The sequence below is a fragment of the Carettochelys insculpta genome, chromosome 15, assembly GCF_033958435.1.
Source record: "Carettochelys insculpta isolate YL-2023 chromosome 15, ASM3395843v1, whole genome shotgun sequence".
In the NCBI taxonomy this organism is placed as follows: domain Eukaryota; kingdom Metazoa; phylum Chordata; order Testudines; family Carettochelyidae; genus Carettochelys; species Carettochelys insculpta.
This window is the reverse complement of record NC_134151.1, coordinates 29,585,692-29,611,729: the sequence shown is the minus strand read 5'-3', so window position 1 is coordinate 29,611,729 and position 26,038 is coordinate 29,585,692. Positions and strand designations below refer to the sequence as shown.

Below are 26,038 nucleotides of genomic sequence, written 5' to 3'. Positions count from 1 at the left end.
CATGGTGAAAAATAACCCTTTTGGCATATATAAGAAAATAAGTCTGTAGAATGTAAAAACTCTGTTAATCAGTATAAAAATGCAAATACACAGATGTAAAAACAGTGACATATTTCAACATTTTTAATGAGAGAGATGAGCCTGAGACCTAGCAACCAATCGTACTGCACCCCCACTTGTGAAATTTCATGCCCCCGCTTTAGGTGGCCTGTGCCCCCGACTTCACACACTCCTGCCTGAAAACATGCTATCCTTTGATACCACCTAGCCTACTAGTTCAGTTTCCATAACTAAGTCTTTATTATCTCTATAGCCCCATTGGTAGCTTTATTTCCAAAAGCTGTTTACTAGGTGATAGAAGAAACTGTGTCACAACTCTTTGTAGTGATAATCAAAGATAATGAAAATGAGGTTAATGCAGATAAAGATTAGCTATTCAAATCCATCGCTATGCACTCTGTTTCTGTCCTTGGGCATGTGTAATACATTGTATTAGGGTTTAATTTTCTATAGTGGGCACCTGTGTAAAACGTGTGCCAAAACCAGATAACTGCATAAACAAATGTAACACTTGCTCACATAGTTCCCTATACAGGTGTTATGTGCTATTTTTCGTTAACAAGTGCCCAATTCTGCAAACACCTAAGCGAGTAACTTTCCTCAGTAGTACTATTTGTATGCACATGTGTTTTCAGATTCATTAACTTTACCTGTAAAGTTTTTTTACTCCATTTATTTACAGAGAGAGATGAACTGTTCATCTCATGTTAGATCCCAGCATTAAATTGTGAGAGATGAGCTGGCTTCAGCATGAATTTATTGCCCACTACTAAAATATGGTATTGTTATTCTCCCTCTAAACAAGCCCCTATTTTATCCATGCTAGTTATACTGATTGTCCCGTAGTACATGACCTCATTTTCTCTAACAACACAGAGGTGTAGACTAGTGACTTACACTCAATCGAGTGAGGGACATGGGAACATTTGGACCAGTAGAGATTTGGAGCATGTGGCCAGAGTGACATACATTGTTCTTGAGAAGGGGGAAATGTTATGCTTTTTTGTGTTGGCATTGCTGAATAGCCTCCCAAGAAGCAGGGAAAAAGATCCTATAATGGAAGTCATTAGAAGAGGTAAGGTTAAGGGACGGTTGAAGGAAAATGTGTTAGCTTTGCCAAAAATGACAACGCCGCTTTCCTGTGAGGAGGTAACAGTGTGGCGGCTGATAGTTTAATTGCTATCATATTGGTTTAGCAGTTTAGGAGGCAGAAGTTATCATCTGGACATGTCATGAAAGTGTCAGAAGCTGTAGACTGCAACTCAATCTCAGACCCACTCAGCTGCCAATCACCAAACACTTCTACCTTTGGTTAAGTGTTCAGACTTATCTGCAGCATTGTCACTGTTCCTTGAACAAAGATGTTATTGATAATGTGTGTTATCTCCCTCTGGTACCTTGAGAAGTTATAGGCACAGACACTGACAAGCAACAAGCTGCATGGTTAAGCTGACGAAAATGTTCCCACTGTCTGTAGTTTAGACTGAAGTTGGAAAAGTGCCTCTTGCTCTTTGCTCATGAAAGAAAAACTAGGTGATTTGTGCTTCCCAAGCTCAAACTGCAGATAGAAGGTTAGAACACAGATGTGTCATATTCAACTGCACCTAGCTCACAGTATTTTGACTTAGTTTCATTCATGTGGCTCAAATTTTAAAAAAGAATTCTTAAGAAATTAAATGTTTGCAGTATTGTTGTAGCTGTATTTGGCCCAGGATGTGAGAGAGAAGGTGGGTGAGGTAATATCTTTTATTGGCCAACTTCTGCGGAGCTCAAAACTTGCCTAGCCTGGCCACAGAGGCTGGTCCAATAAAAGATATCATCTCATCCACCGTGTCTTGTCAGAAATTAAATGTCTTGCACTTCTCTATGAATACACTGGCTGAAAAACTAGCAATGAATGGGAACATTTGTTCGATTAGATTGATTGATTGTTTTTCATCTAGTAAAATTGTGAGATTTGTTAATGGGTCGGGGAGAGGAATATTCAATAGAGCTACTGAGGAAATATGAAGTATTTGCTATCTAGAGATCTGGGGATATCTTCCATTGTGTCTTGTTGGATTAATGTATTTATTATATAACAAAGTTCTGATATGTGGGAGCCTTCTGTATTCTGTCAATTCACAATTCCCTCCTGCTCATGAAGCAAATGAAAAGAATTCACTCTCATGTGTTTGTTTGCTACTTACAAAGTTTCCAACTGACTCAAAGATCTTAAAGACCTCTCACCATTTCTCTTTCTTGGTTATTTCCTCCAGTGTCATTTCTCTATTCCTTGGCAAGTTACACTGTTAGATGTTTTACAAATCACTCCGATGCTGTAACCTTTGTCTTGACTTCTTGATCTTTCACGCTCTACATCCCATTCACCTGCCTAGATGGTTTTTCCTCGCCTCAATCATGGATTTCTCTCTAATGACCAGCATGCCTTTAGCCGACGAGTCCTTAAGGTAGACGTGTTAAATCTGCTTCTTCTGGCTTGCTGTGCTTCCTTTTGAGTTCCTTATTGGCTAATAGCACCATAATGTCATTGCAAGTCATACATATGATGAACCAGATCCTGAGGCCATTTCAGTTTCAGTTCTGCCTATGTAAAGACGAAGTGAAAACTAAGGCCTTGAGGATGTGGCTCTGTGTGTGAGTCATGGGTGGGGGGATAAGGATAATACTATATGCTGTACTTGTACCATATGAATAACAGTAGTAACTGCACATTAAAATGGGAGATCAACCCAAATCTGCAAGGCTTAACTAGGATTTTTGTTTAGGCAAAATTCAATGGGAGATTCCCTGATTGAGACAAATTTGGTACAGTCTTTAGGATTTGCCATGGAATTTTCAAGTCTCTGAGTGATTTAGGAACATGAATCACATTGAATGGCAAAGGGATTTATGCTCCTAAATCACATAAGTACTTCTGAAAACTCCACTCTGGTTCCTGATTTGTGGATGGACTATATTAAATGCAATTCTGTTCCTCTCTGGTTCAGACTGGTATCCTGGCCAGATGTTGTTAAGAATTATGATCCAGTCTTTGCATGGGGATTTTTACTGTTAACCATCCTCTCCCATCCTAAAGGCAGGGCTACTGGAGTTCAGCACGGGATCAGTAGCAAGTAATCTGAGTAATGAAACTCATTGTGAGAGCAGGAGTACTCCTCCTGACCCAGCTTTTCTGGATGTTATGTGAAACAAGTGCATTGCTGCTAAATTTTTAGTGTTAAAATTGCAAAAGGATAATCTGTATCTACTGGCAAAATATGGTGCAAGTGGAGCTTTTTAATTTCATTGCATTGTGCTAGAGGGATGTCATTAAATATGCTTTGATTCCTTTATTGTTTACTAAACTGTGATCCTAAACCGTATTTGAAGTAGACATTTCAAGTATGTGCATTAGTATGAGGGCATTAATGTTTAACTAGTGATTTCTATGCTCATATTGGTTATGAGGCACAGTCCTCCACTAATTTACACAAAACTCCTGTTGAAAAGTGTGGATCAAAAGTCCGAATAAGGGATCAGGAAAAACTGAATGAAGACCCTAATGGCCCTCTGGGAGTCTTGTCTGAACGGGGACTGCGTTATCAAAATATTCAGTGTTAGAATCCACTGGGATAGTCTTTGGAAAACATGGGCCAGGTCAAAAGGATGTACTAAGTACTCAGGTTATTCAGGTTCCTAAGGGTATGTCTACACTGGAGTTATTCCAGAATAGCTTATTCCAGAGTTGTTATTCCAAAACCAGCTATTCCAGAATAATGCATCTATACTACAGAGAAGCCCTGAAAGAAGCAAAACTTATTCCAAAATAGTATGTCTACATGCAATAGAGCCTACTTCAGATTAGAGCACCTGGAATAATCTGCAATACTATGTCAACACAGCAAAGTTATTTCAGAATAAACTATTCTGGAATATCATATTTTGAAATAGCCCCTATTCCCTGTCTACACAGTCCCTATTCCAAAATATCTATTTCAAAATAGGGCTATTCCTCATAGAATGATATTTACCAAATTCAAAATAAACCATCCACTATTTCAAAATAATTTCAAAATATTGGTTGCATTGTGTAGCCGCTGGCAAAGTTATTTCAGAACAGCGACCATTACACAGCAAAGTTATTTGGGAATAGACACACCCTCGCTGTGGAGCCTAAATTAGATACCTGTTTTGAAAATCTTGGCCAGGACCCCTATTATGCAACTTATTTGGTCACCCAGGGGCAAGAAGGTACCCCGCACACACAGACAAATCTCTAAGGGACAAACTTCTCTAGGATCTGTCTGTCCGCTTTGTGCATAGATCAGAGATGAGATCTGCTTGGCAGATCTGTGCACAGAATTTTGACCTACAGCTGTAGCAGTCTAATTAGGCATTAATTGATACCCTCCCAGACTTCAAAGGAATCTGTGTCTTTTCACGGGTTCCTTCTACTGTCTCCTATTTAACCAAACAAAACCTTTCAGTAGCCTGCAATAATTTCCTCCAAAATGCATTGTGTTCCTATGCAGTGTTTGGAACCATTCTTCCGGGATTCTATAATCCTTTACTAGGAGGCTGTGCCAAGACATTCACCTTAAAAATCATCCAGTCAAATTTTGCCTTATTGCTACCTGTCATTAAAGGTAGAGTGAGATGTGACCCAGGATCCATGTGGAGGAGCTCTCCTCACCCACTTGTGCTATCACTGAATGTTTTCAAGTTTTAACCATCACTATGGAACAAGCCATTCAAATAATTGTGGTCCTATTGGAAGGACCCATCCCCCAAGCATGGTTTTTTTCCCCTCTTCGCTGTGGTTGGTTTGCCATTAGCACTTGTCTTGTTTTTCTTTTCACATCACAGTCTTGGTCTGAACTTCCTACAGGGCGATCAAGGTCAAGCTGGAGCTGCTGGTCCACCAGGTCCCCCAGGTCCCCCAGGTGCAAGAGGACCTCCTGGGGATACAGGAAAAGATGGCCCCAGGGGACCACAAGGCCTGCCTGTAAGGAATGATAAATACAGAGTATTCACATTGTAAAACAGAATGGGTGCTTTCTATGAACTCCCACTGTGTACAGGTTGCACCTCCCTGGTCCACTATGGTCGGGACCTGACCTGTTCTGAATGAATTCTTGGGACCAGGGAGGTCCCCTGTTATTGGCCCCCAAGCTCCTGCTTCAGCTTCCCCTACTCCTTGCCCACCTGATGTGTCCTGGTATTCAAGACCTGCTGTAGGGCTCCCTGCTGCCCTGGTCCATGCTGTAGCGGGGCTCTGGCCCCATACTGCTGAGGGACTCCAGCCCCAGAATTGCAGAGTTCCAGCTCAGGCCTTGGTCCCCGCGCTGCTCCTGTGGGGCTCCACCCCCAGCCCTGTGCTGCCAGCACCATGGCTCAAGCCCTGGCCTCTTCCTGCTGTTGGCTGCCACAGGTGTCTGTCTATCAGCCGCCCACTTCTTTCCAGCTGGCAGCCTGCCCTTCTGCTGCTCAGCCCTCTGCTCCAGGAGCATCCGTGGTCTTGCTGGATGAGGATGTTGCTGGACCAAAGAGTGACAGTTTTTGAAGGTGCAACTTGTCTTAAATTCTCTGTAAGCTTCTGCCCATGAGAGAAATGGCTGCTTCACAATAAGTGAAATTAATTGTCATTACAAAGCTGTGGGCTAATAATGGGAGGGTAGTGGGAGGTTGTGTTGCATTCTGAGCAGAAAGTCAGAAGTCAGAATAATTTTTAAATCTTATAAAATGCAAAGTTTATCTCCTCCTTGATGAGTAACCTTCACCCATACCACAGCAAATCTTCAACTCATGGGTTATTCATTTTTTAAAATAACAGTCAGTGACCCTCTCAATAATTATTTTTCTAACTTCTTGGAGGATGAGGAGTTTTGGTCCAAATATCCACAGTCCACTTCACTGACTTGGTTATCCTCTTTCCCCAGGGCTTCAAAGGAGAGCCAGGGGAAGCTGGAGCAATGGTTAGTAGTATTCTTCCTGCCATGTTAGTATCAGCATGTTAGTATCAGTATCAGTTAATTATGCTTTATGAATGCAGAATGTTTGCGTAATTTGGACGTGCATGTAGTTTTTGGCATGGTTGTCCTATTTATTCCCTTCTGCAGTCAGAAAGAGCATATGATTTTGCTTGTGACGTTGCTGGCTAATTAAAAAGTACAGAGCTATTGTACAAAGCTACACACCACTAGAGGGGGCCAGTTGTTGAGCTTAGAAAGTTGTATAGGAAATGGAACCAATCAAATACTGCTTTGATACGTCAACCCTCTCAGATGCAACATAGGACCCTGCATCATCATAAAAGAAAAGAAGCAAGTCTGTCCTCTTACAGCTCTTCCATAAAGCTTTTGCCCTCACTTTTCCAAGTTCTGTCCTACGACCTCACCCCGATGCCCCATACTTCCAAAATTTGGATTTTAATAGACAAGAGGTATTTTCACCTTTTGTGAATTTGGGGGTATTCTTTATTTACACTGAGATTTTTTTTACTTGGTGAAAACATTATTTCTGCTAATTGTCAGCATCATGGTGCTGCGATACCAAGATGAGTTTCACCAGGAGTGAACTGTGAAATTTGGGAGCAGATATGGCTGACAGATGATGATTCACTGGTGCCACCCAGTTCTTCTAGGATAAAGTTTATATTTTTTTCAGGAAAAAGTTTATTCTAAAGGGACATGGTTGGTAAACATGGATTATTTCACTTGTTTTTCCTACGGCTTCCTCAGACCAAGAAAAGAAGGTTGATTGAAGAATAAGTTCTGGGCATTGAACCTTAGCAGCATTAAAAATGTTAAGGCTTTCGGGGGGTTACACCTTTGGATTATGTACTTTTTCATATGCAACAAAAGCAAGATTATTCAGTAAGGAAGTTGAGCATCTGAAGTTGGACAAAGGACTGTCGAAAAACACATATGCTGAGTTTCCCAAGTAGAAGCAGAAAAATCACTATGAAGAATTTACTGCTTTGCCATGTTGACAAAATAAAGTAGGGAGGAGAACACTTTGAGTTAGGTGACCCTATGAAGTAGTACAGTAAACTTTTTCATATCCGGCATTCTATCATCTGGAACTCTCAAATAACTGGAATTTTAGGCGTAAGTAAATTTTAGTTACGTTTGCCATAAGTCCAGGATAGTGAAAGTAAATACAAATAAATACAGCCAATACAGTGTAAGTTTGCAGTGTACAATACTACTGTTGCTGGTAAATAAAGTACTCTGCATACATTATTGCTTGTTTCTTCATATCTAATCTTATTTTTCTTTAACGTTATGAACTGCTACATATATCTCTCTATTATCCAAAATATTTGAATATCCAGCAACCTCCCAGTGACAGATAATAAAGAGTTTACTGTAAGTGCTACAAGGTCTTTGCTGAATTTACTTGGATATATTTTGGTTGGAAGAGGTATCACCCAGAGTGGAGTGGTAAGGTTGAGCACAACTATAAAAGGTGGAGTAACTGGCTACGTGGCAGTACTGTGGGAAGAGGATCCGGCAGCGGTGTTACAGTGCATCACAGATTTGGTCACTAATGGACTGCGGTTGTGAAAAAGGGGCTTAAGAGTCTTCAGTGTGTCAGCAAGACCATTGTATGTAAGACAGGGAAAGTAAATGTTCTGCCGTGCTTGACCATGGTGAGATCTCCATTGGAGTACTGTGTCCAATTCTGGGCACCACGCTTTGGGAAAGATGCTGACAAACTGAAGACAGGCTAAAGGAGAGCAAAATCTTTAACTTTATAAAGGTGTTAAACAAAACCTGAAGATTTCAACACCCTTGTTTAAATTTCAGAAAAGAAGACTAAGGAGGGGCATGTAAGTCTTCAAATATGTGAAGGGCTATTATAAAGAGGACTATGATCACTTGTTCGCTAGGACCACTGAAGTTAGGACAAGAAGTAATTGGCTTAATCTGCAGTAAAAGAGATTTAGTCTAGATATTCAGAAAAGCTTTCCAAGTATAATGGTAATTTAATTCTGAAATAGGCGTCCGAGGTCATGTCAATCTTGCAGGGTTCGATTTAATGCATCTGTTAGGGATGCACTAAATCGAATGTTCAGGGCATCATGTAGACCCTGGTGCTCCTCGCAGTCATGAGGAGTAAGGGAAGTCGACCTCCTGTTGTCAGGAAGGCAGAGAAAATCAACCTAAGGACATCAACTCCCGCAACAGCATTCTCACAGACCTGCCCTGAATGATGTTGTGAAAGCCCCATCATTGAGCGGGAGGGGTTTAAGAAGATGTTAGACACACACCTGTCAAGGATAGGTTTATTTAGTCCTGCCTGAGAGCAGGGAGCTGAGCTAGATGACCTTTTGAGGTCCCTTCTAGCCCTGCATATTGGTGATCCTGTGGTGATGCTAGCATTGTAGTGAAATGACAGTTTACTCTCTCAATCTTTAATTCAGTCTTTTAAATTGAACATTAGTTCATTTCTACCCCTTTTGAAAGGCTCAGACAGGTCTAAATTCATCTCTTCATACCATGGAGAAAAGGGGCTTCCTTCCCAGTGGGGTACAGTTGTTCTAACTCCCTTTGGCCATTCCCCCTTCCTTTGGATAGGATAGCCATTTAGAAACCTGTTTGTCAAGATTCTGAAACCTATGGTGGCAGAGCTTTGTGACTTTGTCCTCACCCACAACGATTTCAGATTTGGGGACAAATTATACCTTCAAATCAGTGGCACTGCTATGGGCACCCACATGGCCCCACAGTATGCCAACATTTTTATGGCTGACATGGAACAACACTTTCTCAGTTCTCGTCCCCAAGCACCCGTCCTCTCTACCTGTGCTACATTGATGACATCTTCATCATCTGGACCCATGGGAAGGAGGATCCTGAAGAGCTCCACTGTGATTTCAACCTTAGCCTGGACCAGTCCCCACAAGAGATTCACTTCCTGGACACTACTGTGCAGATAAGCAATGCTCACATAAATACCACCCTATACCGAAAACCCATGGACCGCTATGCTTAGCTACATGCCTCTAGCTTCCATCCAGGGCATACTATATGATCCACTGTTTACAGCCAGACACTAAGGTACAACTGTATTTGCTCTGATCCATCAGACACAGACAAACATCTACAAGACCTTTACCAAGCTTTTCTCAAACTACAATACTCACCTAAGGAAGTGAGGAAACAGATTGATAGAGCCAGATGGGTACCCAGAAGCCACCTGCTACAAGACAGGCCTCGTAAGGAAAACAAGAGAACACCACTGACCATCACATACAGCCCCCACCTAAGGCATCTTCAATGAATCATCAGTGATCTGCAACCCATCCTGAACAATGATCTTTCACTCTCGCAGACCTTGGAGGCAGGCCTGTCCTCACCTATAGACAGCCTGCCAACCATAAACAAATCCTCCCCAGCCACTACAAATCACGAACCAGTGACTCTAGGCCTGGAACCAGCCCCTGCAGCAGTCCTCGCTGCCAACTCTGCTCACATATCTACACCAGTGACATTATCACAGGACCTAACACCAACTATACCATCAGGGGCTCCTTTACCTGCATATCTACCAATATAATATATGTCATCATGTGCCAGCAATGTCCCACTTCAATTTACATTGGCCAAACTGGACAGTCTCTCTGTGAAAGAATAAATGGACATAAATCAGACATCAGGAATGGTAATGTACAGAAGAACTTCAATCTCCCTGGACACTCAGTGGCAGATTTAAAGGTGACAGTTCTGAAACAAAGAAATTTCAAAAATCAAATGGAGAGAGAAATCTCTGAGCTGCAATTCATTTGCAAATTTCACTCCATTAACCAAGGATTAAACCGAGACTGGGAGTCACTCGCAGCTTACAAAACCAGCTTCTCTGCCCTGGGCGTTAATATCTCCCCATTAGACTCTGACAAAGGCTCACATCCCCCTGTCTGATCTAACTTGTTTTTTCCTCTTTTGGTAAGTACTGTTGATACTGGGCCATTTCCACCTTGCTGAATAGGCCTTATCAGCTCTGGCCCTCCCTTTTACTGGAACCCCACTCTTTAAATACCCCTCTGAAACCCCCCCCCCCCCCACTCATGCATCTGATGAAGCAGGTCTTTGCCCACGAAAGCTTATGCTCCAAAATATCTGTTAGTCTATAAGGTGTCACAAGACTTCTTGTTTTTCTCTAAATAACTGGCATTGCTGGCTCACAATGTGACAAGAGATCATGGTCATTGTGCCTGTTTGTGTCAGGGATGAATTTGCCTCCGGGCCTGTAATCTAATCTATATTATCTTGCAAACATCTCTCTTTACAAATAACTCTTATCCTACCTTCCTAACCAATCTCCTGCTTCCCCAACAGCAAGATTATTGGAAAGCATTGATTTAGTGGACATCCTCAGTTAACCATAGTTCATAACTATTGAATATAAAATGCCCTACATAAGCATGCTGTTTAAGTTCACCTGGAACACTTCAATTATTTTTTTCTGTGAGAAGATCTATCATGGAGTAATACTGAGTCAGGTTCCAAATCACAGTATCAGATAATCTTCATACATAAAATATGAACTTTCACAGCACATTTTCTTTATTATTAATAGTGTAAACTGCATGGATACTGAGAATATTTGTCTGTAGTCATATTCATAAATAGCCAAAACAGATACAGGCATCTTTGCCATTTTCCACGGAACTGTGAACATTAACAGATATATATTTAAAATCCCGTTGTGCTTTTATTTCCAAATAAATATACAGATAAATTTTACTTTCAACAGGGTGTAAGAGGACCTTCAGGACAAAAGGTAGGTAGTAAATAGTTTATTATACCTCTACTTTTAGCATGGCAAGAATCTTCCAAATGCCTCCATATGCCTGGGCAGAGTTACACCCATCAACTGCATCTAAAATTCCAAGGAATCAGATTGGCCATTGCCTGGACACTGCAACCTTAATTTTGTATGGCATTGTCTGGATGGAAAGTGCAGTAATTGTTAAGAGAAGTAAAACAATGAAATTTAGAATAAGGAAGGAAGGTATTTGCATTTTTAATACTGTAGGCGCACAGGATATTTTGGCTTTTGCAGGAGGGATAATGTAGATCTATAATGAAATAAAATTTCCACTTAAACAGATAATTTTAAAAATGAATATGATTATATTTCATGTTATCTCACTTATTTCCCTTCCTTTTTTTGTTTGTGAAGGGTGAGCCTGGTTTTCCGGGGAGAAAGGTAAAACATTGATTCTTTGTCTGATTTTTTTTAATGTTCCTTGTGCTTTTAAATGTTTTGTGAACCATTTGCAAAAACAAGGTTGAACAAGGCCCCAGTCATGGTTGATCGCATTGAATCACAATTTATAATCTTCAGGATTTCTAGCATATGTCCAATTAAAGAATAGCAATTCTGCGGCCTGGAAATGGATACTGTGTTGTGCCATCAGCATGTTTTTCATTATCATCACCTAGAACCAGTAACCTGGTTGACAAGGAATAAAATAGCCAAAATGCCACACAAAGCTATAGCTCTGAGCCGCTTTACTGAATTGAAAATAAAATGAGTTGAGTTTTTGAGACAGCTGCTTCCGGCCGCCAGATTCTCTTGTAACACTGACCAGAGACGTCACTGTGCTCTGAGGAGTGGAACCCAGTGGACATAATCTGTTTGGAGAAACTATACTCTTTGGCAATGAAGGGAGAAAAGCTTACACACAGACTCTTCTACAGAAGATTTGCCTTTCAGCTAGGAATGGGACAAACTGTTACCCTGAATGCCATAGGCAATCTTGTCTATCAAGTTTAGTCTATATCTTGCCTCCCATAGACTTAAAACCAAAACTCCAGAAGGCTCATGCCTTATTTCCTCCTTCCTTCCCTTAAGACAGTCAAGGCCTTGTGAGTGTCTAGGCAGAATTGGGCTCAGAATTTTCAGTATCTAAAAGTTAAGCTCTGTGTCAAGGGTGTCCAACCTTTTGGCTTGCCTGGGCCGCATTGAGTGAAGAGGAATTGTCTTGGGCCACATATCAAATATATAATATAGTTAATGTATATAAATCACATAATAATGTTAAAAGTTTATGATCTTGTGGGGCCGCATTACTAGCTGTCCAGGGCCGCATGCGTGCTGCGGGTTGGACACGCCTGCTCTATGTCATGCTTTAGACATGAGCAATCTTTAAACATAACAATGAAAGCAGGTGACTAGCTAAACCTGTGAATCTCCTTTTAGATAAATGAGAATTCTTAGTGACTACAATGTGTTCCATTTCCAACTGCAGGCAGATGCTTCATGTATATTATGGGCCATATTTGCAAAGGCTTGTTAACTTCCATTTGGAGTTAGGCATTAACTTGCTTACGGTTTTATGAAAATCCTTATTGGTGCCTGATAGCCTGTAAATCTGGTCCAGTCTCATGCATGTGTCAGAGTTACAGTGATGAGTATTATTGAGCTCTTACCCAATAGTAAAATTGGATAGAATATTGACACCTGTCATTTTTTCACAGTTTGATAGACAGAATGAATACACACACGCACAGTGTGTGTGTGTGTGTATGTATATATATATATATATATATATATATATATATATATATATATATATATATATATGTATGTGTATGTATTTTATCACCAGGGTGATGATGGGACCCCAGGACAGCCAGGGCTTCAAGGGCTAAAGGTAAATTCAGCTCTATATCTGTCTACCTAGTAGCTATTTTTATCATCTGATATCTGTTGCAGGCTAGAAAGCAGTTGCTGCAGATTGCTCCTAAAGCAAAAAGCCATAAATATATCCTTTCGATCTGAAACTGAAAAAATAAACAAAGAGAGGAACAATAGATGCATATTCTATACCCTCGTGCATTGATGCCATTTACAATATTTTCACTTGTCATGTCATCTGTTGATTTGAAAGTGTTGACAGCTGCTAACTAAATGATACTCATGAAGGTATGTCTACAGCGAAATCCAGGGGTGTATTTGCAACTCTTGTGAACAGGCCTGCACCTTAATCTAGCTAGCTTGGGTACCAGAGCAGCATAGCTGCAGCAACATAAACTTCAGCATGGGCTAGTCCTACAAGGTGTAACTCAGGTTATTACATCAATTAAATTACTCCTAGATGAATCACATTTGTGGTTCTGAGTTATCACTTAGCACCTGAGCCTGCAGAACTGAAGGAAGCAAAGCCAATGGGAATTTCCTAACCTGGGAATTCAGTGTGTATGTAATTCTTGTAATTTATTTCACTCCATGAGCATGGCAGACTCGGTGCCATGGAAGTCTACCATTGAGAAGCTCACACATTCTTGGGAGCTGCAGCTTGGCTTTCTGGTGAATGTGTCCTTCACTAATGTGTTTGAAAGCCTGAAGGCTTGATTTTAGTTTTCCAACTCCTTTTTCGGCACAGGTAGTGTTTGAAGGCATCTTAGAATTAAAGCAAAACTTTGATCATTCCAGCATGCATATAAAAGTTTAAGATATGGCAAAAGTGTTGTAACCTTAAGAAAATTGCTCTGTCCTATCGAGTTAGACTTAAGATGCTTTGGCTTCAAAGCTCATATCCGATGAGGTTCAATATGAATTATCTTATTTTCAGGGAGAGCCAGGAAGCACAGGTCCCAAAGGAGAAAAGGGAATAGATGGATTGCCTGGAACAAAGGTAAATAAAAGACACGTTAATTGAGGTGGAAGTTGGTCACTACTGCATTGAGGCAGCGGGTTTCAATTTAACAGAGTTTTAAACCTTTGTTTTTTAAAAGTTTCATTGAAATGGCAAAAACAAAATGTGGCCTGTAAATTTTGACTTGCATTTTACCTTTCCATGGTAGGTTGACTTTCTGACTGCATTGTCTTGCCTTTTTTCAGAACCCCCTTGCAAGAAATCTAAAGGATCAGTCCCCTGCTTCATGTATGTTGATTAATACCAGTGCTTTTTTTGTGCCAGTACTTGCCAGTACTGACACCTCGGCATCCTCCACCACGGGACTGGCTGGGGGAAGAGGGGAGGGGAGCTAGCTGAGTACCTTCCCCTCTTCCTTTTTCTTTTTTTACAGTAAAGGCACTGATTAATAATATATCCATTCGACATAGCTAGCATTAATGTGCCTCACCATTTTACTTCCTAACTGATACAAAATGCACCAAGGTGACCTCACTTTACTGAGCAGTGACAAAATCACATGGCCAACCCTTCATGGCCAAATGTTCATCGTACTGCTGCTTTTGCTTTAATGGTATCTGCATCCAAGCATGTTTCTGCTCAGAGCAGTCATGCTCCCCATCATGCATGAAACGATTTAAAACTCAGGCTTGGAGACCATCTTAGCTAGTCTGCTTCTAAATCCATAGTAACGATGGTCATTTCTGTATCCTGCTGCTTCCGTGTCAAGCTTGTATCTGTTCAAAACTTTTCCTTTCAAGTTTAAATGCCTACCTATTGCAATGGCATCACCTTGTGACTCATAAATATTTTAAGTGGGAAGTCAAATATGTATAAGTGCTTATATATGCTGTATAAATTGCTGTCTTATATCTGATCAGGCTGCCAGCTACATTATTTTAAAGTTATTTTAGCCAGGAATATGCTTCCAAATATCTAAAATCCATTTGTCCTTGACTGGTCAGAGTTTATTATTGAATCTATGCATTTACCTAAAATAAGTATTTGACTGTCATGCGGTAAATGACATTTTTCCTGCTAATTCCTACTTTCTCTATTATTTCTGAATAATAAATATGGGATCATTTTCAGGGTGAACTTGGTGAGAGAGGAGGAGATGGACCCATTGGACCAAGGGTATGTGTTTTTCTTAACATGGCCCATCGAACTCAGTATCTGTCATCTGTTGCTGTAGAATTGAAGGTTTCAGTACAGTATAAGAAAAATAAGAAAGATGGAGCTATTGAGCTAAATGAATGCAGATAGCTCCCATGAAGTCAGTAAAGTTGCATCCACTTTTACTGTTGACCTCAGAGATTGTGCTGTCTGCATGCTGTCACTGAAAGATCCCATGCCATTTTTCAGTAAGAATGAGGCTGTACCAGTCAAATTCCAGCTCAGGTAATTATATTCTGTCTGTCATAGAGTATGTGCCTCCAGGTGCCTTTCAGAATTTATTTCATATAGCTGCATTCTGGGTGTCAATTGCATATATAGTATTTGTATGGAGCCAAATACCAGAGTATCTGGGGTTCAAAATGGTTCTTAAACCTGATCTAGCTGTTGTTTTCAGGGGCTAACCCCATAGCATTGTCACAAATTTTGCAATTTGCCTTTGTTTCCAGGGTCCACCTGGCCTGAAGGGTGAACAGGGAGATACTGTAATCATTGATTATGATGGCAGAATCCTGGATGCACTCAAGGTACCTCTGCAATAAGATCATGATAATTTATTATGCTCCTGTTCTTAATGAGAATTGAAATAACCAGTTGAGATTACTGCCGTTATTGAAATTCAGTGAATCTGAGCAAGAACTGACTTTGAAACATATGCTAGAGTAGTTTGGGGAAGTTCATTACCCCTGAAGCGTTTGATTGGTGCAGTGATCTGGGCCTTGCAGGCCGATGAGTAAGGGTTTCAAGATAAGAGGAGAGTTGAACCTCTCATTGTCCACGAGTCCTCTTTCCTCAGACTGCTCCTTCCTCCACTGATGACCACATACCTGGGTCTGAGGAAAGCCCCATAATCATTAGCATGGCTGCTGGGAAAGACACCCAAAAGCCAAGGTGCCCCATAACCTCTAGTGTGTATTGTAAGGAGATCCCTTTGCTGAGGATTATGAGGCTTCTCAAAGTCACAACAGACTAGAGCTGGCTGGCAGTGGGAACAGAAGTGTTTTCCTTGTTTTCATTGCTCTACTAGGAGTTAGTAAGTCATCACATCCTCCAGGAGATAGAAGAGGGCATCAGGGTCCTAAACAGTGTACATAAGCCATACAGCCACATCCAAGGCACTGCTTTGTAGGAACGACCACACCTGTGCCTCTGAAGACATGGGAAGATGAAGTCACCCAGCCTCTATAAAGAAATGGGAGCCAACACACCATTGCTTTCTCCTGACCCCAGAGGATATTTAAATAACAAGGGGTGGTTTGGCACGAAGGCTGAGTGAAGCAGGCCAATCAGGTGTTATTACCCATGCATCAGAGACTGTAGGAACAGTAGTCGACCAGCCCCTGAGTTACTGGAGCTGAGAGTGCAGAAGGATTGCAGGCACCAGCAGGACTGTATCAGCCTGGCACTGATTGGGAGTGGGAGGACTGGGTGCAGTGAGACACCTGACCATGAAAAATATGCCCGTGTAAACCAAGTTTCGGAGTCACCACAAAACCTTGAATCAGGTGAATCTCAGGTTTTGTGGCAAACGTTTTGCATAGCCCTAGAGACAACTAGCAAACTTATTCTATATGGGCAGGTCTATAGTAGGGGAGAAAGTCGACTTCAGTTACTTAACTCCAGTTATGGGAATAGCATTGCTGGAGTCGACATACCTTAGGTTGACTTTCTACACCGTTCCTGCTGTGAGAGGTTGACAGGAGAAAATCTCCTATCAACTTCCCTTACTCCTCACAACTGCCAGGATTCCTGTACCAAGGTCGAGCAGGACACCCTAAATGTTCGATTTAGCGCATCCCTACCAGATGCACTAAATCGAACTCTGGACGATCGACCACAGCAGGATCGATCTTCTGCTAATCTCTAAGTCACATGTAAGTGACTTGATAAGCCAAATCCGATCTGTCCCTATGACTGTAGTCAAATTGTACATGCAAAGGAGACAACTATTTGCCCTGGGGACTCTGTCAGTTATATAACAATAAGACAATGTATTCCACAGGAAAATTTCCTGAAGTTCGTGTAAAGGAACATTTATGCCCCCGTTGTGTAGGCTATACTTGCTATACAAAAAAGGAATGAGACCAAGCTTAATGTTCCCATTTTAGCAAATATTAAAGAAGCCAAGTAAAGTAAATATTGAATTACAGACACATTTGAAAACTATTTTAATTGTTTTATAACAGGCGGCAGGGATACATAAAGTGATGGTAATTATTGTATGCCAGATGTTTGCATGGGCTATTTTGGACAGACTAGCACAGCATGTGGCATTGTGAAGGGAATTTGTGGAGAGCTTCCACCTAACATTTGGAGTTTCAATTTACTCACAAAATGACTGGGGCTCCGAGTTGGTTGAATTTCATGTGTGCTGCATGTTGAGATGCACAGGGGTAAATTATTAAAACGTCACTGACCTGGCCTTTACCAGTCATCTGCTTATTCCCTGGGATCTCACCTATTTCTCATGTTTGCCCACTATCACATTTCAGTGAGCAGGTCTCTTAAAAGTTCTTTTCTTTAAGTCATTTAAAATGTGATTAAATGTAACCTTGTGAAGTACAAAGGGGATGAGCTCATAATAATGCAACATGTTGCTGGTTGGTTTTCAAGATGAAAGAGTAGATGTGGTGCCATTTAGGGATCTCTGACAAGATGCATCCTCATCAAAAGGTTTTCAAATTCCTGGTCTGCAAGGGTTTCTGATAAGAAGAATAGTTTACATGAACTTTTAGCAGAAGATTTTCCTACAATTAACGTTTATGTACACTCCTCTGTTTCTACTTCTTTTTAAATCATGTCACATGTAACATCATGGAACTTGCGTTTTGCCTCCCAGAAGGATTGAGTTGAATTGGGTGGTTGATTTTCAAACATCATGGTCAAGTTCAGCCAGTGACAAGGGAATTTTGACTATCTTGTCTACTGTCCCTCTGAAATAGTAGGTACCATTCCTCTTGGCTGTGCTCCCAGTATAGGGCTGGCCAGTAATGAGGGGATGAAAAAGTATGAACCTCACAGGCAACAAGGTAGATTTTGTCCAGATCTAATAACATCTAGAACCGTACACTTTTTAATCATGACCCTCTACAAAGGTCTTTTTTGAGTTAACATGTCCAATGTTGTGGGAAGAAGCCTCACCTGTTAATATTAGCTGATCTTGTCATGGGTGTTTGTGCTAAGTTAGACAAATATTTACTATAAATGGTTACATCTACACATGGAGTTGGGGGGAGGGATGGTGATTCCCAGCTGGTGTGGCTATACTGTGGCTATGCACTTAGGGAGGCTAGACTATGCCATTGCTTGCTGCTGACCATGCTACCTCAACTATACTATCATTTTTAGGATGCCAGCATGATAAGATTAAGCTGGGAATCACATCTTAGCTCCAAGTATAGACATAAGCTGTATGAGAAGCTGTACCCATGGCTGATGTCCAGCATGAAGTGAGCATGTGCTGGATTAGTAATGATACTCCAGTTATATTTATGGCATCTTTCTTTGTTGTATTTTCAGGGCCCACCAGGTCCCCAAGGAGCTCCAGGACCCAAGGTTCGATTGACCTCTGTTATACAGATGGTATTTTCTGACATGCAGCATCTACAATGCCCACTCATCACATCCCGACATTGATCCTCATGCAAAACTCATAGTGAAATCAATGGGAGTTTTCTATGTAGAACTATGACAGGTTATCCCATTGTGATGACATCTTATAGTAAGACTGTAGAAATGTCTCCCATCCACAAAGGGTGGGAGACAGGGTTGAACCTGGGTATCTTAACTCATGAGACTGGATGCAGAAAAGAATGTGTTCCAAATTCCCCTCCTCTCTGAGCAACAAGTCTTTTATTTACATGTGAAAGCATACACATATATTACTGTAAACACATATGTATGTATGTATATAATAAAATTTTCACTCCATCACTGAGTACACATTGTTCTACTGGCCTTTTCTCAATGAATGTGTTATACTGTACTTGGAAGTGAGCCCATAGGTGTTCCTATATATACCAGGTGAAATTCAGGCCTCACAGAAGTCAATGGGAGTTTTGGGATTGAACCCAATGGAGTCTGGATTACACCCATTGATAAATAAAATACTTGGGAGCATGCACTTTGCTTGCCTGTTGAAAGTCATAAATGCTAGGTATAACTGTTTTTCTCCTATTAGAAGCCACGTTGTCCCCTCTAACGTGACTTAGAGATTCACATACACAGATTTACTATCTAACTGCACCAGCCACTCTCTGTGATAGGGTCACTCTTTTTCAGGCCAAGATAGATAGACAATAAATAAGAGGCAATCAGTTAGAATTTACTTTAAAAAAATATGCACAGAAGTATCTATCTAGGACATGATATTTGGATTGGTTCAGAAGAATGTGTGGACTCTGACCACCAGTTCAATCCACATTCTACTTCAATAATGAAACCTGACATTTCATTTGAAATAGAAGAACGCCATTTTCTACTTCAATCTGCTCATAAGCGACTGACTATGTGATTCAGTACACAAGGAGAATTTACTTGTACATACAGTTCTTTTGTGAAATCATTTTATGTTTTCACTTGATGTTATAACTTTGTTTGTTTTTACTGCTTTAGGGGGAGCTTGGCTTGCCTGGTCCACCTGGAGTGGATGGAGAAAAGGTACTAGATGTCTGGTTTTATAAAATTATAACTGCCCCAGCAGGGCAGTCAGCAGTTGAGTTAAAAAAAATTCCTGCATGCTAAGTGCAGTTTGCAAAAATACATCTGAGCATGCAAAGACAAAAATGTTCATTTGCCTTTCTCTGACCTTGTTGCCTTTTTCTTATGGCCCCCGTTGGCTGCTTATTGGTGTACAGGATGTTATTCACATCCCACACAGCTTGAATTAGTTTTAAGACATAAGTCATAAGACACTCATTCTTGAGTAAATCTTATGTTTCTGCATTCTCTTCAGCTACTAAATTAAGTTCTACTGCACTGCAAAATCAGTATTTAAGATGCTTAAAACTAAGGGATGTTTGCTGTGTGCTGAAGAAGTAGTAATATGAAGAAGGAGGGAAAGGGTGAAATGTCCGTGGCATTTTTGTATTTGTAGAGAGAGAAATTCATAGCTATATCTACATAGATAGCTCTACCTTCTTCTGTTCTGTCACCTGCAGGGATCTAAAGGAGACCAAGGAAACCCTGGAATAATGGGACAGAAAGGAGAAATAGGAGAAATGGGCTTGTCTGGCCCACCGGTATGTCTGTCAATATACACAGAGGATTTATTGCCTCCACTACTGTTTCCACAGCTAGATGCTTTGTTAGTTTAAATTACATCCCTATCAAACCAATATCACTGTTTACTCAAACTGAGTTCTTGTTAACAGTAATATTAATGTCATGATAAGTCAAAACTCTCGAGCTGAAGAAAGATTTGCAAATGGCATTGCTGAGCTAAAGTCACTTTTAGAATTCAAAACTCGATTCACTGACAGCAAGCAAGGGTGACTAACTGAATAAGAAGAGGCATATGTAAAGCCAGGGGCATGAGGAATGAGCTGCAGGTTCACCACCCCAGTGTTGTTTCTTAAACAGTAATGCCATGTTCAGTACAGTGCAGTAAAAGACTATTATTGTACAAACTTACCCCTATTTCTTCCCATGTTTTTCGTTCTCCATTGATATGTTTTATATCTTGAGTAACTGACAGGGAAAGATATCTTGTGCTCTTTTAACCTGTTTTCAACCAGTACTGTGGTGTAAGTTGAAAAATGCACTAGCTCTTGGAAAATGTAAAGCAAACTTCCTTGAGGTGACAAAACTATATTGGTTTATTGATGAGCAATGTGTGATGTCCAGAGAAGTTTTCAGTGGAAGTTGCAGAAACACAGTCTCAGGTCCACAAACAATATAGTTCTCATAGGCCCCTGCAAAGCACTCACATTTATGTGCTTAACTCCCATTTGAAGTCAGTGGGGCTTAGGCATGTGTTTCATTCTGAGTGCCATGCCTTTTAGGAAACATATGGAGAAACTGGAGAGAGTCCAGCGAAGAGGAACGAAAAAGATAAAGGGTTTATTTAAAAAAAAACTGACCTATGAGGAAAGATTTAAAAACTGAGCAACATGATAGTCTTGAAGTATCTTGAGGGCTATTATAAAGAAGATGGGGATTAACTGACTGTGTCCACTGAAGGTAGGATGAGAAGGAATGGGCTTAATTGGCAGCAAGGGAGATTTAGGTTAGATATTGGGGAAAACATTCCAACCATAAAGGTAGTTAAGTTCTGGAATAGGCTTCCAAAGGAAATTGTGAGATCCCCATCATTGGGAGATTTTAAGAGGAGTTAGACCATCCCTGGCAGATGTTTGTGTAAGTTTTCTTGATCCCACCTTCGCCCAGAGACCTGGGCTTGCTGAAGTCCCTTCCAATCCTTTATCAGGCTGAGAGTTAAGAGTGTGCTTACCTGCTTAGCTGAATCAGAGCCATAAATATTACAGAGACAATAGTGCAAACTACCCCAGGAGGATGAAAATCAATGCAGCTCTGTGCTGACAGAGGGGTCTGCAAACTCAGAACACAACATGCAGGATCAGAGCTTGGTAAGTCAGTGCCAATCCTCTGCTTCAGCAACACAATTGAAACAGTAGTTTTCCCAATATGGCGTCCCTGTTAAAAAAAGAAAACTTATTTCAACAGGACACCATTACTCACACTACAGTCCCACTGAAGTGAATGTGAATTTTACTTGAGTAAGAACTTCAGGCGAAGGGAAGGAAAATATATCTTCTCTCTTCTTATAGCCTTTTTGGAAGCTTTTGATGTGTAAACTTAGCATTATGTTCTTACCACTTAGGGAGTTGATGGGCCGAAAGGAGAGAGAGGAGAAATTGGATCCCCATGTTTGCAGAACAATCATGTAAGACATTACAATAGAGTTGTTGATACCAACAATATTAAAAGACATTAGTCTGGTCACAGGTTGTGTGTTAGATTTTCATTCCTTTATGTACATGTATCAGTAATCGTGAGCAAAACACTACGTTTTCAACAAGAACTGGTTTACAATTTTTCCTCACAGAGTATAGCCTTACGACGCATCTGTTGATAACTCTGCAAAGTTAGATGTTCTTATTTGACACATTGAACAGCAATGTGGTAATTGTTCTATGATGAAAAGCATCCCTGTGTCTTTACTATGGTTTTATAGTATTTACATGCATATTTTGTTTGCTCTTTAAAAATTATTTTCTTAAAGAAATCCAACCTTTTATTAATGACACCAGAGCAGAGGTTATTTGCTTTTACTCAAATAGGAAGCCATTCTCCTCATGTATGCATGCTAGGAGATGGATTCCTGAGAAATTTAGAGAAGTCACATTTCAGGTACTTGTATTTTGTGACTCTTAGATGCACTGAGTTGGTGTAAGCTCTTCAGTTGCTTTGGCCTGGATCCACAAAGGTATTTAGGTACCTATGTCCTGTTTTTAGGCACTTCTATGATGCAGCATGGCTCGTGCCTCACCTTGTAGGCCTCTATACTGACTGAGCGAGTAAACTTTTGCAGTAAAAGTTCCCTTGGTGCCTGCCTCCGGGAATGTAGACTGCTGCCTCCTCCTACGTCCCAGCCTGATCCACAAAAGGGGTTAATATAGGAACTCTGTGCCTAACATACCTGCAGGGCCCCATCAGTTAGGCATGCTCAGAGGCTACCTACCTCTACCCAAACTCCTGGGAAATGAGAAGAGGACAATACTGGTCCCCTTTGGCCAGCTGGATAGGGTACTTGCCTGAGATGTAGTAGACTACCAGTTTAGGTTCTTCCTGATGATTATAAGTAGTTATAGTACCATATCTGACGTGAGTGCTGTAACCATTAGGCTACAGAGTCATTCTCACTTTCTCTGGCCCTGTCAGTATTGAACTATATAACTAGAGTGGAACAACTTCCATAGGAGAACTTCAGGCATAGTTGGACTGGTCCTGCAGTGGTCACCCTTCTCCTCCTCAGCAAGCCCCTTTGTGGATCCACGCGTCAGAGATGTCCTATCCTCTGTTTTTGGGGGCTGCACAGTGGCCACCCAAGCCATCCAATGTATGGGATAGTCCCTCATATTGAGGTTAGCCTGTGGGGTCCAGGGCAGGGGATTACCTGGGGGCTGGGTGCAGGTGTCAGCAGGAGCTGCAGAAAGTGGTGCAGTGCAGTAGCCTGTTCCACTCTACCACCATCTCCCAGCCAGGCTGTTCCACCTCATGGAGCTGCGGGAAGTGGAGCAGCTTGGCCTCAGCCTGCTCTCTTCCACTCTGGGTGAAGCAGAGCAATCTGGCTGGGAGATGGAGGCAGCGCAACACAGCGCACACTGCTGCAGCACTCTGCCTCCTGTGGCTGCTGCCACCATGGTGAGTGTGGTGGCCCGACTCTTGCTGTTGCCCACACCAGGCCCCTTAGTAATCTCCTGTGTCGCATTCCTCAGGGAAGGGGTGCAATGGGGGGAAAAGAGAAGGCAGAGCAGGGGCAAGGCTTGGGGGAAGGGGTAGAATGGGAGTGGGGCAGGGTGGGAAAAGACAGTGTGGGGGCAGAGCCTGGGGTAGAGGGTGGGGTTGTCCTGGCCCCCGTACTCCCCTGGGGCTGGCTCTACTGAACATTAACTAAAACTAGTTAAACAGTAATCAGAGATGACACTGTTCATGTGACACAACATGCTGCTGAGCCACTTTAATATATAATGAAATTCATACCTTCAGATCATACCAGAACCAGGACCCCCTGGATTACCAGGCCCTATGGTAAGTTTCTGAGGAACGTCACTTACAAGAGCGAATGTTTGAAAATGTATTAATCCCTTCAGTTTGTTAAAGAAGGAGAGTATTTATTGTCGGCTGTCCTTCACACTTTACACTGACATGAGCCATCTGAAGACTTAGGGGATGTCCTCACAGCAGCCATATTCTGAAATAAGGCATTCCAGAATTACCATCCTAAAATAACTTATTTCAAAATAATGTTGCTACACACAAAAATGCATTTTGAAATACAGTGTCTACACTCAGCGAGCCTATTTCAAAATAGAACCATTGGCCGCACAATGGCTTATTTCCAAATAGGCTCTATTCCCTGTATTAACAGCACCTATTTCAAAATGGGAGCTATTCAAAAATGAGGTTTACCAATTTCAAAATCAGTCAGTCTCTATTTTAAATTTATTTCAAAATAGCGGTTGCATTGTCTAGGTGTTAGGATAGGTATTTTGAAATAACTGTGCTGTGTAGACCTACCCTTAGGGACTAACAAGCTATAATGTGGCTTCCAAACTAATTTGAGCCCTATTTCTTGGGTTCTGTAAAGTCGCTCCAGAAGGATAAAAATGGTGTGTTTCAGGCCTTGAATCGGGTAGGTGCTGGAGCGCTCGTGGTACTGTAGGTTAATGCAAATGCTTAAGTGTCCTCCTGAATCAGGGCCTAAGACTTCAATTTGCATATGACAATAGTGCTTGCCCAGGCATTTTTGGAATAGAAATGGCAAGGGCTGCCATCTGCGTATCCTTTTGTATAATTAGGATGGATCACGATCCTACTGAAATCAAGGACATTTTGCCATTCCAGGAGTGAGACCCCCCTCCCCCCCGAGTTTATTCAACACAGACCTCTGAGATGTTGGGAGGCGGCAAACCTAGGACAAAACAGAGTGTTGAGATGCGCCCAAAGATTACAGACTAGTCAATGTACTGTTGGAGGAGAAGGAGGCATGTCTTGGGAACTATTCTGAGAGACAGAATAAGGGGGCCCTTCTGAAACACCATTTCATTATGGCTTCAGGACAAGTGAGGCTAGTTCCTTTCCAGTTTGCTTGGATTCAATAAGGATAATAATATGGGAGTACAAGTTAGGCAGCAGTATGCTTTATAAATTTTTCCTTATCAGAAAGTCTTCTGCAGTTTTCCTTATCCAAGGTTAATTTCAAAGGATGTTTTATGTCATGCAACAAATAGTTTTTTGCGCTTACTGAGTTGCTCTAGACAAGAAAAAAAAACTACCTGTCACTTTAAGAAGAAATGTTTGAGATTAAATAATTATATAAATACAGAAATACATCCACAAATCAGTCTTTGGCAGTGAGGTAATACAAAAAATGATCAGGGAATTGTATTTGATTATACTTAATTGATTTAGAATTTTGTTTCTTCAAAAATATCCTTTTCTTCACTACAGGGTCCTCAAGGAATCCCAGGTCCTAAGGTGAGTCAATGAGTTAAGGGCTTGTCACACATACTGCATGACCAAGAAAGAAAACAAGGTAAGGCCGATGATCAAACATAGGGCCTGGATTTTAGAGGTGCTGAACATAAAGAACCTTTCATTGACTTCAGCTGCAGGTTAGGTGCTCAACTTTTTTGATAAACTAGGACTGTGTTGTCTCCAGAGGTAGAAAAAGTACTCAAAAAGTTACTTGAGTAAAAGTGCAGCTGCTTTCACTTCTGGATGTTTGAGTACAATGAAGATGGGGGGGTTGCATGTGTGTAATTTTACTCAAGTAGTTTTCCAGAGGGTCCCTGGTGACTTGTACTTTAGTACAGGGTTTCCCAAACTTTATATAGTTGGAACCTGGTTTTTTCCAGTACCCTTTTTGCAGCCCAAAAATATAAATGTATATTTAAAAAAGAATGAAAAATGAATAAATTTTCACTGTTTATTGTTTATTCACAATAATAATAGTACATAATAATATAAATCTTGATATAAAATACTTACATGCCTAATTACAATTTAACCAGTAGAATTTTAACAGATGTAAAGTTTGTTTATTTATAATTTAATGAGTTGAATATATATCATTTATTGTGTGCGCACCTTATAGCTTTTAAATAACTAAAAAGAGAACTAATGGGAAGGGTGATGTTGTTTTGATTATCATTACCAACAGTTATAAAACCAAATTTCAAATACTTGTTGGAATACCTTTGGGTCCAAGAAACTTTTGTCCTCTTATTCTCACTTGTCTAAGGCTGCACATCAGTTGAATGTTTGTTAGTTGTATTTCCAGTCACATTCTTCAGCAATTTATTCATACTGAAGATGAAAATGAGAGGCTATTTAATTGAAAATAAACGAAGAACACTTAAGCAGTTAACCTAAAAAAATGCACACTTGTTGCTCTGCGCAGAAACAAACCGAGACTGCTGTGTC

At 40.9% G+C, this 26,038-nt stretch overlaps 1 protein-coding gene and 1 long non-coding RNA gene across 3 annotated transcripts in view; one reads left to right on the top strand and one right to left on the bottom strand.

Annotated features, from left to right (window-relative positions):
- The window catches only part of COL23A1 (collagen type XXIII alpha 1 chain), a 374,481-nt gene that overhangs the window by 329,896 nt on the left and 18,547 nt on the right, over positions 1-26,038 (top strand). The window contains exons 8-23 of the mRNA XM_075009626.1: positions 2,439-2,510; positions 4,931-5,047; positions 5,982-6,017; positions 10,804-10,830; positions 11,233-11,259; positions 12,665-12,709; positions 13,631-13,693; positions 14,786-14,830; positions 15,319-15,396; positions 17,056-17,079; positions 18,389-18,424; positions 19,484-19,528; positions 20,029-20,109; positions 21,711-21,773; positions 23,600-23,641; positions 25,064-25,090. Coding sequence (XP_074865727.1) covers positions 2,439-2,510; positions 4,931-5,047; positions 5,982-6,017; positions 10,804-10,830; positions 11,233-11,259; positions 12,665-12,709; positions 13,631-13,693; positions 14,786-14,830; positions 15,319-15,396; positions 17,056-17,079; positions 18,389-18,424; positions 19,484-19,528; positions 20,029-20,109; positions 21,711-21,773; positions 23,600-23,641; positions 25,064-25,090 — 828 coding nt within the window. The remainder of the gene's footprint in view (positions 1-2,438; positions 2,511-4,930; positions 5,048-5,981; positions 6,018-10,803; positions 10,831-11,232; positions 11,260-12,664; positions 12,710-13,630; positions 13,694-14,785; positions 14,831-15,318; positions 15,397-17,055; positions 17,080-18,388; positions 18,425-19,483; positions 19,529-20,028; positions 20,110-21,710; positions 21,774-23,599; positions 23,642-25,063; positions 25,091-26,038) is intronic.
- LOC142021135 (uncharacterized) overlaps positions 12,755-26,038 on the bottom strand; it is a 31,958-nt gene continuing 18,674 nt past the window's right edge. Inside the window, exons 2-4 of one of the 2 annotated variants that reach the window (XR_012647599.1) lie at positions 25,811-25,921; positions 21,321-21,523; positions 12,755-13,682 (exon numbers count right to left, since the gene is read on the bottom strand). This is a non-coding gene — a long non-coding RNA (uncharacterized LOC142021135). The remainder of the gene's footprint in view (positions 13,683-21,320; positions 21,524-25,810; positions 25,922-26,038) is intronic. The other variant, XR_012647600.1, reaches the window with a different exon arrangement.